The sequence below is a fragment of the Euprymna scolopes genome, chromosome 45 (genome assembly GCF_053919585.1).
Source record: "Euprymna scolopes isolate OS-2025 chromosome 45, ASM5391958v1, whole genome shotgun sequence".
Classification (NCBI taxonomy): domain Eukaryota; kingdom Metazoa; phylum Mollusca; class Cephalopoda; order Sepiida; family Sepiolidae; genus Euprymna; species Euprymna scolopes.
The window spans coordinates 46,243,801-46,261,639 of NC_136526.1; the positions used below are offsets into that span (position 1 = coordinate 46,243,801).

Sequence of the window (17,839 nt, forward strand, 5' to 3'; positions counted from 1 at the left end):
GTATGTGTGTTTTTTTTTTAACCAAGAACGGATGAAGGAAAAGAAGGGTGTTAAAATAATTTGGTGGGAGAAAAGAGAGTAAAAGGGAAGAAGGGATATTTAAAAAAAAACAGAGGAGAAAGGGGGAGAGAGAGAGAGATAGTTAATGGAAGGGGAAGAGAGAAAGAGAGGAAAGGGTTTAAATCTATTTTAAGAACAGATAAATATAGGTCAGAAAGGGTCATGTTGACCCGGACAGGAATATAATTAAGGTTGATTAATTTTAATGCAGAGTTATAAATATAACTGTATGCACACAAACACACACACACACACATATACATATGAATGTATAAATGCATACACACACACACACACACACACACACACATATATATATATAATAAAAATAAAATAAAGGGAACAAAACCCATGCACAAGCAATAGGGATATAAGCAGCTCCTTTGATCTTTCATACACACACACACACACACACACACACACACACACACACACACACACATATATATATATCGTGAATATTTTCGAGTTTAAAACACGAATGGAAACTCAGCATATAAAATAACTGTCTGACATAGTAAAACATGATGAGTTATCTCCCTTGCAACGTTATCTAAGGGAGAGAACTCTTTCTTTTGTGGACCGTTATTACAAGGGAGACAACTACTAGTAGTTTATAGGGATTCAGTTTGAATGGTACAGCAAGAAACAGGAAGAAGGGAGAAAAAAAAAGATATGTTAAAAAGTCCAATTGGAAAGATGGTAAATTCCAGAAAAGGAAAAATCCGAGGTGCATCTGCTTAAAATGTATCGGTAATCCATGGGAATACAGAAATATGCATATATGGATATAAATGTCAGGGTAAAATATAATTATAATAATTATTTATATATATATATATATATATATATATATATATACAGTATATATATATATATATATATATATATATATATATATATATATATATATATATATATATACAGTAAATCTTCTTTAATTTGAACTTCCTCTAAAGTTGGGCTTCCTCTCATTTGGACTTCTTCTAAACCTGGACTTTCTCTAAATTTGATCTGTCTCGTCATTGAAACTGTATTAGCATATTTGATGCGGAATTGCAGTAAAACTGTTCACATGGTTTAGTCAGATATTTCGCAGAAATGTTAATATTGGTACTATGTAATTAATGTAGATTAGCTATTGATAATTGATTTGCACTAACTGTAAAAATTTCTTTCAGATTGCTATATTTAAAATAGTGTAAAACAACCCATCAAAATGGCTTGCAACTCTAAAAGAAAACAAGTGACACTGACTTTACTCGAAAAACGTCAAATTGTAGAAAAATTAGATGCTGGAGTTGAAAATAGCGTTATATTGAGAGATTATAAGATTGGAAGAAGTACCCGGTTCTCCAACTTCCAACGTAGACCCCTACTACCATGTCTCCTTCTCCAACATCAGGGGTCTTCGTTCTAACCTTCCAGAGGTTGAAACCCAATTACAGGAGACTAAACCAGACCTTTTATTTTTAAGTGAAACTGGCATTGGACAGGCTATTTCCCTAGATGAGTTTGCAATTACAGGATACTCTAACTTAACTTCTAAATCAGACCCGCCATGGGCATGGAATATGTGCCTATATTAAAGATAGCTTTCCATGTGGGAGGGACATCTCCAGGGAAGATCCTAACTTACCCTATATGTGCTTCCGGGTTGCTTTAGCTCACACTACTGCATTTATATTTACTCTCTATCGCCCCCACAACAGCGGAGTTACTATCTTTCAAAGCATATCTGAGAAAATTGACCAAGTCCTTTCTACTTATCCTTCAGCTAACATTCACGTATGTGGAGACTTCAATGTTCACAACGTCGAATGGTTGACCCACTCAAACAAGACCGATGATGAGGGGAGGTTCTGTCATGATTTCTCCATTGCCTATGACCTCACTCAGATTGTTCAGGAACCTACCGGTGTGCCCGATAATGACGGCCAGTATGCGAGCCTACTTGACCTTTTTCTCACAACTTGCCCTGAACTATGTTCAGTTTCTGTTCTGTCGCCTCTTGGATCTTCCGACCACTCTGTTGTATCAATTAAGATAAAAATGAAATGTAATAAGTCCCCAAACGTACCTCTTCATCGTACAGTATATCGATACACTAAGGCTGACTGGGATAGCTTCCGTACATTTATATCTGATCTACCTCTGCATTCCATGTTTAAAAAGGATGTGTCCTCTATAGTATTAGACCTGACTGAATGGTTAATTGTAGGTATTGACCATTTCATACCCTCTAAAAAGTTTCAGCAAAAACCTAACAGCCAGCCATGGTTCTCTCCAGAATGTGCTGCTGCCATTGCGCACAGAAATCACTTTTTCCACTGCTTCAAACGTAATAGATGTATGGAAACTAAAGCCGTTTTCAGGACTGCCAGCAACCATTGTAAGAAAGTAATAAGGAACGCAAGAGAGTTGTATGCTCAATCTGTTAAGTCCAAAGTAGCTGAGCAGCGGCTTGGTTCCCACCAGTTTTGGCAAATAGCAAACACAATCCTGAACAGAAGCGTGTGCTCCATCCCAACTATTATCAATGGACCTGAGGTAATCTCGTCAGCATCAGACAAAGCCAAACTCTTTGTCAAGAACTTTGCAGCTAATTCTACCCTTTGTGACCAAGACCGCCAACCCCCAATATTTCCTCCTGTATCAGAAAACACGCTATGTGATATTCTTATATCTGTACGTGATGTTGCGAAGCTAATCAAAAACCTTGATTCGAGTAAAGCAACTGGCCCTGACGGTATTCCAATTATAGTACTCAAAAAACTTCAACCTGAACTAGCGCCCATACTTACAAAAATGTTTAAACGTTGTCTTAAGGAGAATAGTTTCCCATCTCCCTGGAAAATCTCATCAGTATGCCCTGTATTTAAGAATTCAGGTGATCGCTCATCCCCCTCTCAGTACAGGCCAATAAGTCTCCTGTGCGTCATGAGTAAGTTGCTAGAATCTGTGTTAAATACAGAAGTAATCAACCATCTAAACAAAAATAACCTTCTTAGTGACACTCAATATGGTTTCCGTTCTGCTAGATCTACTGCAGATGTCCTTACAGTTATATCGCATAGGATTAGCAAATCTCTCGACGGTGGCAATCTTTCTAGGGCAATTGCTCTTGACATATCTAAAGCCTTTGATAGGGTATGGCATAAAGGTTTACTTCATAAGATCGCTAGCTATGGTATAGCTGGAAAAGTCTTCTCAATTATTAAATCATTTCTTTCTGATAGGTTCATAAGAGTAGTAGTTGAGGGGCAAAAATCAGAAGCTCACAGTATTAATGCCGGTGTCCCTCAGGGATCCATCCTGGGCCCAACTCTTTTCCTGATCTACATTAATGATCTTCCAAATCATATCCTTACATCATTTGTAGACATTTATGCTGACGACACTACCATTTATGGTACCACATCTAAGACAGTAAACGACCAAGTTCTCTCCAATTCTCTCTCCTCTGATCTTGAGCACGTAGTACAATGGGGAAAGGAGTGGCTGGTTACTTTTAATGCATCTAAAACCAAGCTTCTCTCTTTACATCATCAACATTCTAATCCACATTTGTCATCAATTGAAATGAATGGCTCTCGTCTTCAGGAGGCCTCAAGTTTTGACAAGCTTCTGGGCTTGACCATTACTCCTGATCTTAAATGGAACACGTATATCAAATCTGTTGCCAAGGCCGCTGGAAAAATGGTGGGATCTTTCTATCGATCCGGTAGATATCTCACTGCTGATGCTATTCTCTATCTATATAAGAGCCAGGTACGTCCAAGGATGGAATACTGTTGCCACATCTGGGCAAGAGCTGCTAGAAAGGACTTGTCCTGCCTTGATAGGGTTCAAAATAGACTTCGTAGCCTCGTAGGAGATGTCCTTTTCTCCTCCCTGCAACCTCTATCTCACAGAAGAGATGTTGCGAGTTTGTCTCTGATGTATCGTTATTTTCATGGAAAGTGTTCAACTGAGCTTCAATCTATGGTCCCCCCTCGCCAAACTTTCACAAGAAACACTCGTCTAGCTGTAAACACTATCAATAATTTCCCCCACTCTTTATCTGTACCTAAACCTAAACGTAGATTCCATGAACAAAGCTTCTTTCTTAGAACTGCACGCCTGTGGAATTGTCTTCCGTTTTCCTGCTTTCCGGCTGACTACAATATGGTTGTGTTCAAGTCTAAAGTTAATAAGTTCTTGATGAGCCGTTCCATATAAGTTATCAAATTTACCAAATTTTCATTACTAATTATTACTATATTAACCAATTTCTACTGTACACTCTTTAACCCTTATCATGAGTGGCCTCTGGGCCTTGATAATGTGGTGATACCTATGTAAAAAAAAAACAAAAAAAAAAAAAAACACACTGTTTTACATCAAAAAGAAAAAGGAGGAAATATTGAAGGCTACTCCTTTCTCTTCAAATAAAAGACATGGCAAAAGAAGGACTCTTCGCAGACCAAAGCACGTTGAATTCGATCGAATATTGCATGAGTAGTTTGTAGCAAAACGGAATGAAGGTGTAGCAATATCTGGACCCATGTTAATTGCTAAAGAAAAATCTCTTAAGGAAGAGTTGAATATCGCAGAAGATATGAAATTCAGTGAAGGCTGGCTTAAGAGCTTTAAGAGTAGGCATGGTATAAGACAATTAACAATGTCAGGCAAACAATGGTCTGCTGATACACGCGCAGCATCAAATTATTGTGACAAATTCAAGACGATAATTGCCGATTATGGTTTAACACCAGAGGATGTTTACAACGCTGATGAAAGTGGCGTAAATTGGAAGTGCTTACCTACAAAAACATTAGCTGGATCCGAGGAGCAGAAAATAAAAGAATTCAAATTAAATAAAGAACGACTAACAGTGATGGTATGCATTAATGCTTCAGGAACTCATAAACTTAAGCTTCTTGTCATCGGCAAATCAAAGTATCCCCGAGCATTGAAAGGAGTTTCGCCTTTACCAGTATCCTATTATTCTTCACGAAATGGATGGATGAATAACAGTTGTCTAAAAAATGGTTTTTGCAAGAATTTGTGCCAGTTGTCCAGAGACGTTTTCTTGAATTAGGTAAACCTGATTCAAAGTGCTTGCTTCTGTTGGACAATTGTAGAGCACATCCTCCTGAGTCAGAACTAGTGTCATCTTGCTGGAATATTTTTGTGTGCTACTTACCACCTAATGTGACTTCTCTCATCCAACCTATGGATCAAGGGATTATTTGGAACTTAAAATGTTTCTACAGAAATGATTTCATGATGAACATGATAAATAGTACCGTGAGTATAAGCGATTTTCAGTGGCATTTTACTATCAAAGACGCCATATTTTCTCTCGCAAGTGCATGGAATCAAGTTCGAGCAAGCACATTAACAAAAGCATGGGGTAAATTATGCCCAGCGCCAAAGGCTTCTGAACTGAAAGAATCAGAGAATACATCTGGTCTAGAAAAAATTCTTGAAACCAAACGGTTACTGACCAACCACGCTGTTCTTAAATAACTTAATGCAAATGATGTTGAAATGTGGGTGCAACAAGATGAGGAAACTACTGATCAATATCCTGAAGGTAGTAATGGTGATGAAAATAGTGACAGTTCCCATTCTTTTGAACCTAAAGTAAATAACCAAGAACACTCTGATGAAGCAATATCATGGAATGATGTAGAAAATTCTATGGAGACGGTTATAAAATTTCTAGAAAAAAGTCCTTACTTTAGCGACAATTATGTTTTGCAAGTAATGTCACTCCGAAGAGATATAATCATAAAGAAGCTACAGAACAAAGAAATTGTAGATTTTCGTGATCGCTTACGGAATACAATGGCAGTGGCCGAGAGCTCAATCGATGAAAATAGAAACTGCAATGAGACTCATTCAATGAATAACTAAAAAAAAACTGTATTTTACATAAATGTATGATTTCTGTAGATGATAACAGGTAATAAATACCTAACAAGTAAGAGTAGATTTAATTTATTTTCAATGTTTTTGTTCCTGGTAATAATATTTAACAATTATTACTTGCAATATATCGTAAACTCAACTTAATATATACTTGCAGTATCATATAGCAATGAATTCCATTTACTATTTCTTAATTCTTAGAAAATGAAAGTTAACTGCAGCACATTTTTTTTATCACAAAACTTGAACAGCATCCTCTAATTTGAACGAAGCGGATGTTCAAATTATAGGAGTTATACTGTATATATATATATATATATATATATATATATATATATATACCACGTGACTAGAAAAAAATGTATATATAAGTAAATTAAAAAACAATTTCTACATTTATTTCTACAATATGCCTGAGGATGATAGAAGTACTTCTGTCGAAAGCGCTCGCGATTATGGATCCAACATATACAATTTCGAGAAGAACACAAAAAGGACTATTCGAAGATTAGAGAAGATAAAAAGGAAAATTGTAAAACAGAATAATTCCATGCTATTAAATAATATTTGTCTAAATATATATATATATGATTTTCAGAATGTGAGAGATTGTATATAATAAATTCCATAGCCAAACAACGTCGCAGCTCACAAGAGCCATGACAGTCAACGAACCTGAAGTCCAAGACACGAGTTTCGCCCTCATTTGGGCTCATCAGTTAGACACATCCGAACTCGGGATTCAAAACCCGAGCCTCTTACATGCGAGGCAAGCACTCTATTAACTGAGCAACATTGTTTGCAACGTTGTTTGGCTGTGGAATTTATTTTATATATATATATATATATATATATATATATATATATATATATATATATATATATCGGATCGGAGGATCAATGGAAAGGTTGTTCTTGATCAGAGAATGTGAAGAATCAGCCAAGAAGAGAAGATATAATTATGTCAGCTCCTTTAAGAAACTCGTTTCTTATGATTGAGCACTTTCAGTTGAATTAAAAAGTCGATCAATTTAGCTCTTATTGCAGATCATCATATAACGATTAGATCACTCCAACAGACACTAAAAAGCATTTAACAAATAAATGTTTAAATTCAACATTTCTCGCGGTTAACGGTAGCCGAATGGATTTATGAAGCCAGCGATGGCTTCTGTTGCCGGGTTCGAATCTAATCTAATCTGCACTGGTGATTTGCGAAAGGCTAAATCTGTCTGTAGATATTTAATAATTATTATAGTAAATAATTATATATATATATATATATGATGAAAATAATGGAAATAGTATTCCGATAAAATAGAGAAATAAAAAGGAACAAACTGTATTATGTGTTCATCAACGTTTCGTTTTTATTTGGAGACTTCCTCATCCAGAGGGAGTCTCCAAATAAAGAAGAAACATTGATGAACACATAATACGGTTTGTTCCTTTATATATATATATATATATATATATATATATATATTTAGTAATGTGATTGATAATTTAAAAATCAAATTATAATTAAATTAAAAATCCGTTTCATAAGAAGGAACAACAACAAAATCAATTATTTGTACGATCGTTTCGGAAAACAATGTTTTTATTGTGGTAGACATCAAGTTACGGACAATAATTATTACATATAGTTTTTTATTAAACAAGGTTTCCTCATCAGCAAATATTGGAAAGGGTTTTTATTAAATGTAAAAGACACCATAAATAAACCTAGCATTAAAGTAAGGCAGATGTATCTGGAAAAAATTAAAATAAAGGTATGCATTTAAAACTTGATAAGAAAATTAATATGAGTTAGGGATAGAAATAAAATAGAGTAAAATTATAAATATAAATTTGGTTTACGTACAATATTATACATACATACATATACAAATACATACATGCATATATATGAAAAAGTATACAACATATATATACATATACATAGATATACATATATGTATGCACAAAAACATACGTACAAATATTTACCTTTTAATTTTTCGCCTTTTGCAATCAGGAACTATGGTTAAAGTACTCATATAGATGCTTGCTATAGCTTTTCAGCTTATGAAATGATAAATTTTCAAAAAGAACGCTTGTGTAATAATTTATTTCCGTTAACGTACTTTTGATTAACGGACGCTAAGGTTTAGAATTCGAAAGAAATTGGAGGATAATGTTATTTGTATAATTAAATAATGTAAGGGGGATAATTAGGCATATTTAACCTCAGACAGGACAATGAACAGAGAAAAGCAGCCAAATACTACAGACTAAAAACATATAAAAACCCTAAAAGGAATAAGGACACTGAGAAATTTGAAAATGATTTGATCAACCTGATTAAAAATATTAAATTTAAGAAAAACAAAAAATATGTCACTCCAACCCTTAAAAAAATAAATAAATTATCAACGCCGGCAACCCCGCTAGTGTTTATTTAAATACAAATTTTCAGTTTGCAAAGAAACCTTCTTCAGGTATTAAAATGACTTTATTTTTCATCGTCCCTTTGGCACAATGGAGAGCGCCCCTTTTGAGGGAGCTGGAGGCTTCTACATTAATAAACCTTGTGTCTAACTTGGTCTGCACTTGTGTGCAGGTAAACACACACATTTCAGTGAGAACACATTTTTTAAAGGTTGAAACTGTCGCCACACGAAGATTGGCAGGTGTTTATGAATCTAGTGTACAATGAAAGTTAAGCTATGTCGACATTATAATTTGAAAAACAAAATATGGGCGATGAAACATATCTCTCCCTCTCTCTCTCTCTCTCTCTCTCTCTCTCTCTCTCTCTCTCTCTCTTTCTTTCATCCCCTTTCTCTTCCTTTCTTTCATTGAAAGAGAGAATTAAATATAATTCTATTGTTTTAAAACAGTTGAAGCATTCACCCCGTGTGGGCAGGATATAGTAGTTTGGTGCACACGCAATGGATCGACTGAATATGCTCCCTCATTGTTAAATGTTAAATAAATTATATATATTTTTATAAAAATGCATTTGTTCGCTGTTTTTGTGCAAGCGTTCGATTTCAGCATGAGGTCCCAGCTAGTAATGCTGACGATGGAAATGTTGCCTGTAACGACGCAATGAAGACACAAGAAGCAACTAATGCCAGCCGGTTATAGCTGATGACATACCGACCCGTTGTGTTGATGTTTCCACGTGTCTATCATTTGATATTGTGTCTAACACCCGGGGAGCTGGTTGCGTTCCCAGGACGTTGCTCAACGAAGTGTCATATCCCGTCTTTGTGTTTTATATTTTTTGATATTACTTTTGTCTTGCTTTATGATCACCGTTCATTTCTGCGCCTTTTTTTTTTTTTTTTTTTTTTTTTTACACAGTGATCACCACTTATCAAGGCCGGGAAGCCACTCAGGGATAAGGGTTATTGCAAGTACATTACATTAGTGTGGAGATTTGATGAAGTGTTTACTTAAGGGGGCGGTTCATTAGGAATTTGTTAACATTGGACTTGAACACATCCAAGTTGTAGTCCGGTGGGAAGCAGGCAGACGGAACAGAGTTCCACAGGCGTGCAATTCTAAGAAAGAAGCTTTGTTCATGGAATCCGCGTTTTGATTTAGGCACAGATATAGAGTGGGGGAAATTTTTCACAGTGGATTCAGCTAGACGGGTGTTTTTCGTAAAAGATTGCCGAGGGGGGACCAGAGATTGCAGTTCAGACGAGCACCTGCCATGGAAATAACGATAAAACAAGGATAGGCTCGCAACGTCTCCTCTGTGGGAGAGAGGTTGCAGGGTAGAGAAAAGGGGCATCCCCCACTAAGCCACGAAGTCTATTTTGTACTCTGTCAAAGCAGGATAGGCTGTTTTTAGCAGCTCCTGCCCAGATATGGCAACAGTATTCCATCGTTGGACGTACTGTGTGAAATCATTAATTTCTGCAAGTCAGCGTTTTGATTGGCATCGCTGAATTTGAACGCTTTCCACTTTCTGTGACGTCATAGCGTAGCGGTAAGGCGTCACATTTTCTTTCACTTTCTTTTCTGCCTTCGCGTCGCGGGTTCAAGCCTGCCTGCATACTAACATTTTTTTTACACACCTCCAAACACCCGGGCAACGCCGGGTACCCCCCGCTAGTGTTTATTTAAATTCAAATTTTCGGTTTACAAAGAAACCTTCTTCAGGTATTAAAATGTTTTTTTCTTCTTCTTCTTTTTCAACGTCCCGTCTTCATGTTTTATATTTTTTTGATATTATTTTATTACACAGAATGAACTGCAGCGTGTCTACCAAGACAGCATTGACCATTACGCTCAGATTGTGAAGCATCAAGAAAATACAATCCGGGAATTAGAATCGAAATTAAAGAATTCAAAGGTATTTTCATCATTCGTACATCTTTTTTGTTTCGGTTCGATTAATATGGTAGTCCATGCTTGCTTTTTGCAGAATATCTTACAATCCTAACCCTGCTACTTCTCACAGTGTTCAAAGATATGGCTTGATAGTTATGCAATACCCACCATATTCCTTGAACTTTGCACCAACAAATTACAATGTCTTTCGAAATTTGTCAAATTATTCACAGCGCTGTATTATTATTTATGTCTATCTGAAGAAATTTGGCGATTTGCCCTAAAAGTAAGACAAGTGCCTCTGTCTTGATTTTAGACAGGTTGTGCGACAACACATCTCCTCAGGTTCAAGGAAACACCTTTTTTTTCTCATTCCATCGTTTATTTTTGCTTTCACTTATTCAGATAATGCTTACATATTTTAAAACATGCATTTCTCAATTTTACTTGAGTAATACTAAGCCGATTTTAAATTGAGATGATTCCTTATTTAATCCATATATCTATATAAGTGAGAATGTGTGTGTGTGTGTGAGTGTGAGGACAACTCTCAACCTATATACTCAACAAAATTTTTATCTACCGACTTGAAATTTGGTATATAGGGTATTCAGACATGCGGAAAACTTTTTAATCGGTTTTCATCCAGAAAAACAGTTGCTAATAGTCAAAATTGAATAATTGATATTTGGGAGACATTGGAGTTTTATCTGTTCGTCAACTGTTTCATGACTACGCATACGCGAATCGTTCACATGACAGTTTCTTATGTTGAGAATAAGTAGGTTTTAAAACACTTTTTAAAGAACGTGGCAAGCTGGCCTAATGGTTATCGTACTTGACTCACTTTCTTTAGGTTTTGGTTTCAATCTCAGCTCGAGTTTTTTTTTGTTTTTTTTTTACCTTCATGAAGTGAACTTCAACATAATACTCGCATGCACATGTCTCGGTTTCTTTTGTTTTTGTTTTTTTTTGTTTTTGTTTTTTACTTAATTTTATTTTTAAAAGAATTTTACGTTTAATACCGGGCAACACCAAGTGCATCTGCTAGTAATATATAAAAAATAAAAAATAAAAACAACAGCATAAGTTTACCTGTGTAATACTAAGCTGCTTTTAAATTGAGATGATGCCTTATTTAATAATATGAAAAGAAAAAAAAAATAGCATAAAACTATTTTTAATGCCTATATGGAAATTTCCAAGCATTCTGTTCTGGCTACAACTCTTAACGTTTATTACATACACTCGTGAGCAAAAAAAAAAAAAAAAAAATGGGCCAAACAAATTTTATACATTTTATTGCATTAAAAGCTATATTGAACAAAGAACAATTGAACAAAGAAACTTAAACGAGACTAATAACACAGAACAAGACATTTACTTTAATAAATGCTTAGTATGGAATCGCATTTCCTTTTGATTTCTTCATAAGATCAATCCTTTCAGACATGCTCTCAACCAAAGTTGAACACTGTGAAGAGGAGATGCTATTCCATTTGCTTTGCATAGCTTCCCACAGTTTGTCATTGTTCTCAAAAGTTCTTCTGACACGAGATATTATGGAGCAAATATTCTCGATTGGGTTTAAATTGAGGCTTTGACCTGACCAAAATATCACGTCAATTGAATTATCAGAAAAACATTTTTTGTGACTTTAGCAGTGTGTGCAGGAGCATTATCATGTTAAAAAATAATGTTCTGGGATATTCTCAGCTTCCGGATACTTGGTAACAGTCCTGTTTCTAACATTCGAATGTATTCCTTTGCATTGATTGACTTCTCGCATCTAATAAGTTCCCTAACTCCTGATGCAGTAAAAGTTCCTCATGCCATTATCTCTCCATTCCCGTATTTAACCGTCGTTTTTATGCAACTTGGCGAAAATCATGCTCCAGTTCTTCGATTTCAACGTTCGGAAACATCTGGAGCATCACTAACAAGAGAAAATCTTGATTCATCTTACCGGAAAACATTCCTCAACCAGTTTGTATCTTTCTTGCCATAACACAAGAAAAATCTCTTTCTATCATCGATGTTCTTCTTAGATAAAAATGGCTTCTTTGCACACCTTTTAGAAGGAAATCCCATTTCTTTCATTTGTCTAGATATTGTATATCTAGAAAGAGAATTTCCAGCCCTTGTTTTGAATTCTTTGCTATGGTCAACATAAGTTTTCTTCCAATCCTTCAAAACTGTTCATTTAAGTCTGTGGTCGTCCTTTTTATATCCTCGCCAAGATACGGTCTTACCATTTTTAGGATTCATTTTTCCACTTATTATTATATGCTATAATAATAATGATCTGCAAAATAGAAATTTTCAATTAAAATTAACAAAAATTCATGGAAAAATATTGAAAAATCGATTTCTTCCTTCTTTCATGCTTGGCCCATTTTTTTGCTCATGAGTGTATGTATTTGTCTTTATTTATTTGTCGTGCTCCTTTCTAGCACATAAAGCTTCGTCTCTCGTGACAGAGGCAGACCATATTGAGAGTTGTTGGCATAACTAAACTGATTAACAAAATCGGGTTTGTATTACTGTACACATAGATTCGAAAAAGTTGTCAAAAAAACAAATATATAACAAATAAATGTTATCAAAGGCAAGATAAGTTACTTTTCTACCAAACTGGATATAATTTTCGTGTTTTTATTCAATTTAACATGTTTATTCAGCTCGAAAAGCATACAGTGTTTACCGATGTATTGGAAAATTCAAAATGGCGCCCAACTCTCTCTTTAACACGGTAAGTTCAGGAAAAGGTGTTGTAAATAATAAACTAGATAAAATACTGTTAAATATTCGCTAAATATATGTTACCATAACATAACTTGACATATATTCGGTGGTTTTTTAATAGTATTTTGTCTAATTTATTATTTATAACACCTTTTCTCAAACTTACCGTGTTAAAGAGAGTCAGACGCCATCTTGAATTTTCCAATACATCGGTAAACACTGCATGTTTTTCGAACTGAATAAACATGTTACATTGAATAAAAATACAAAAAATATATCCAGTTTAGTAGAAAAGTAACTTATCTTGCCTTTGATAACATTTATTTGTTATATATTTGTTTTTTGACAACTTTTTCGAATCTATGTGTACAGTAATACAAACCCACAAAATCTTAATGTTTATTTCGCTTTTCGTTTCTGTAATATTTCATCGATTGATTTTTTTTCTATTATTGATTTCTTGTTATCTTATTGATTTCCCTCACTGCTTAACAAATCAGACACTTTAACAACTAAGATGAGGTCAGTATCATTTTTTTCTTAACAAATGCATGTGTAGTTATCTTTCTTTCACTTATTCCAACTCTCTTTGTTTATAATATACAGTGAATGTGCCCTTATTTCAATGACCGTTATAACTTTCCAGCCCAAACCTGCACAGGCAAATCTTTTTCGTTGGCCATATCGTTTTAAGTCTACATAGAGATGCCTTATGTCCGACTATTCTTTTTTTCTTTCGTGTACATTTTTAATATTTGACATGATATAGAGTAAGCTGGTGTACCTGTTTCAAGAATAATTGACACGTTTGATTTAAGTTTGATGTTCTGTATTTTCATGTTTTCTAAATCTGGGCATGCGTTATATTTCTTTTTATTTCTGTAGTAGTTTCAATTTTCCTAGAAATTTTATTAGATTTAAATGTTTAATAGATTATTGCTGCTGGGAACACGTTATTAGAACTGTGCTCGATGTATATTAATATATATTAATATGGATAAATCTGGATTAATATATATTAATATGTATTAATATGGATTAATATGGATAATTATGTATTAGCATGTATTAATATGGATTAATATGGATTAATATGGATTAATGTTTAATATGGATTAATATGGATTGATATATTTAATATGAATTAATATGGATTAATATGAATTAATATGTATTAATATGGATTTATATGGATTAATATGTATTAATATGGATTTATATGGATTAATATGTATTAATATGGATTTATATGGATTGATATGAAGAAGTTTACTTTCAATTGCTGTTTCAAATTAGGTTGTGATATATGGATCAAGAACGGTGCTAGAAAAATAAGTATGTTACTTATGTGTTTTTTTTTTATGAAACCCGCCGGTACGTCGCGTCACCCAGTAAGCCCTTCTTCAGTGCGTTGATGGAATCGTCTTTGCTGCAATGTCCACAAGGCCGGATCTTCTGTGATCGTCTAGAGATTTCGTCTTCAGAGATACCGGGTGCCCGTTGACGGAAGCAATTTCACAAGTAAAAAAAAATAATAATGAAAACATCAGCACATCAGCAAATCGAAGAATTTTGAATAAACAAAGACTCCGGAGATTGGGTTATATGGAATGTATTAAAAGAAAACCATAAAAGAAATATATACAAACATATGTACAATTTGGAGTATGAGTTTGTAAGCAAGCATTTAAACTTCTAAGTGGGGCTTTCCCTTGCTGGAATTCACAGGTCTACTAATTTAACCCTTTTTAGTTATCGGGCAATAGGCGAGGGGGGGAGAGAGAGAGGAGAGGTGAGGTGGCTTGACTCTCGGACTCGCTCTGTTTTGCTCCGACTTCCCAGACTCTCTCTGTTTTGCTCTGACTCTCTTGGTCTTTATATAGTAGAGCACTGGGCGGGGCGGCAATTACCTATTCCTTCCTGACCAATCAGAATGCTCGATAACCAAATCGTCTGATTCTCTCTCATTGGATAATTTGACTGATGACAGAAATTGGCCACCTCCCACAATCCAAGAATAATTCTAACTCCTCCCCGATCAATCAAAAACGCCCGATGGAAACTAACCAGTTTTCTCTCATTGGATAATTCCCAAACTGCATAATACGCGATAACCGCGTAAGTAAGAAAACTGCGTCCCAAAAAAAAAATGCTTCGTTAATTCTGCCCTTAGATGTGACACGTGTCATTATCAAAGGAAATAAACAATTTATTATTCCTGTTAACATCTCGACAAAATATGTTATTGAAAATTGTCAGGTGGCAAAAATCTCTTGATCTATATTTTAGAACTGTGGTTCGGTTTGAGAATGAAAACAGTTAGGAATGTAATTTTGGGTTCAAAGGGTTTTATCAGTCATACAAAACCATTTAATATTTGATTCGGCAAACATTCTTTGAAGCCGACAAATGCGTGTGTGAAATTTTAATTCCAAAGAAATTATTTATCCTTGTTTTGATCTGTCACAAATATATTTTGTGACGCCAATAAATACGTGTGTGTGTGTGTGTGTGTGTGTGTGTAGTTTTGATATGAAGAAGTTTACTTTCAATTGCTGTTTCAAATTAGGTTGTGATATATGGATCAATAACGGTGCTAGAAAAATAAGTATGTTACTTATGTGTTAATCTGTGTATTAGTGTTGGGACGATTAATCAAAATCAGAATTAAGAAACGAAAAAATTATCAGTATTTTTTACATTAGCTCCACCGCCACAATTTTCTTTAAAATGACGACTTTTGTAAGTTTTTGACTATGCTGAATAAGAAAATCTTATTTAAATTTTACAGAGACAAGTGGTTTTCGAGGTATAAAAAAAAGTGTATTATGCACTGTAATTCACTCGCTGCCATGTTTGTACACATGCACGATAAACAAATCTACATCTCTGCAACTGACACTGCCCCCCCCCCCCAATTTTTTATAGCACTTACGAGTGGGTATGCTAACAATAAATATTGCCGTTAATTTTGGGGGCGAATATTTTTACAACCACTCCAAATGTGGTGTTTATTCCGAAAGCCATTCTTAACATTGGAGATTTTTTTTTTTACATGGAGTTCACCACTTATCAAGGCCCAATGGCCACTCGGGGATAAGAGTTATTGTGTGTACAGTAATCAATGGGATAGTGTAGTAATAGTATTGGAGAATTGATAAAGTGTCATTACTTAGGGGAGCGGTTCATCAGGAATTTGTTTGTGTTGGACTTGAAGACATCCAGGTTGAAGTCGGGAGGGAAACAGGCAAGCGGAACAGAGTTTCACAGGCGTGCAGTTCTAAGAAAGAGGCTTTGTTCATGGAATCTACGTTTTGATTTAGGCACAGATAAGGAGTGGGGAAAATTATTGGCGGTGTCTATTCTGAAAGCCGTTCTTAAAATAAGGGATGTTGGGGGTGTCTATTTCAAAAGTCGTTCTTAACATGGGGAGGTTGAATGCGTTTATTCCAAAAGTGTATACAAATATGGCGGCCAGTGAATTGCAGTGCAGGACTCAAATATTTTGGCGAAAAGTGTGAGAAGGCTAATGGGGCAATAATTTAATGGGTCAGTTCTTTCGCCACAATTCTTGAAAACTGGTAGCACAGAAGCGGTTTTCCAGCAGTCAAGAAAGCAAGATTTGTTAAGGCATTTGTTGTAAAGTTTGGAGGGAACTGCAACGACCTCAGCGGAGCATTTTTTTTTAATAGCACAGCCAGGATGAGATCAGGTCCACATGCTTTTGAGGTGTTCAGGTTTTTTATGATACCATGCACCTGAAAAGGGGGTGATTTTCAAATCATCTCATTTATTAACATCTGTATGGCACAGGACACCTGGAAAGTCGTACGGGGCCATAGAATTAGGGTCAGTATGTATCAATATAGAGGATTTTATTTTTAAATGCTATTTCAAATTAGATTGTGATATATGAATCAATAACGGTGCTAGAAAAAAATATGTTACTAAATATCTTCCAGATTTTAATGAGTAACAAGAGGGCAGAGTTTTTCTATGGAAGAATTCCTCCTTCTTAGAAATATCGCTAAAATATTTTGGGTGTCAAGGCTCAGAGGCCACTCAAGGATAAGGGTTAAAGAGTGTTCAGTAGTTAATGAGACAATATCATAGTAATCGTTAGAAGTGTAAATTTGGTAAATTGGATTACATAAGAAGAACGGCTCATCAAGAACTTGTTTACATTGAACTTGAACACGACCATATCGTAGTCAGCTGGAAAGCAGGCAAACGAGAATTCCACAGGTGTGCAGTTCTAAGAAAGAAACATTTTTTATGGAATCTACGTTTAGGTTTAGGCACAGATAAAGAGTGGGGGAAATTATTGATAGTAGTTTTAGCTAGACTAGTGTTTCTCATGAATGCTTGGTTAGGGGGGGACCATAGATTGGAGCTCAGACGAGCACTTGCCATGAAAATAACGATAAAGCAGAGACAGGCTCGCAACGTCTCTTCTGTGAGATAGAGGTTGCAGGGAAGAGAAAAGGGGTTCCCCTACTAGGCTACGAAGTCTGTTTTGAACTCTGTCAAGGCAGGGTAAGTCTTTCTAGCAGCTCCTGCCCAGATGTGGTAACAGTACTCTATCCTTGGACGTACCTAGCTCTTATATAGGTAGAGAATTGCATCAGCAGTGAGATATCTACTGGATCGATAGAAGGATCCCACCATTTTTCAGCTAGACGAGTGTTTCTCGTGAATGTTTGGTGAGGGGGGGACTGGATTGGATTGGAGCTCAGACGAGCACTTGCCATGAAAATAACGATAAAGAAGAAACAGGCGCGCA

At 35.3% G+C, this 17,839-nt stretch overlaps 1 protein-coding gene across 9 annotated transcripts in view; it reads left to right on the forward strand.

Moving 5' to 3' along the window:
* Positions 1-17,839, forward strand: part of LOC145269516 (uncharacterized) — a 962,295-nt gene that overhangs the window by 927,921 nt on the left and 16,535 nt on the right. For 6 of the 9 annotated variants that reach the window (XM_080125266.1, XM_080125265.1, XM_080125261.1 and 3 more), the window contains one exon: positions 10,226-10,333. In XM_080125266.1, the coding sequence (XP_079981392.1) occupies positions 10,226-10,333 (108 nt within the window). Of the gene's footprint in view, positions 1-10,225; positions 10,334-13,556; positions 13,579-17,839 lie in introns of all 9 variants that reach the window. The other 3 variants (XR_013865075.1, XM_080125267.1, XM_080125268.1) reach the window with 1 other exon arrangement.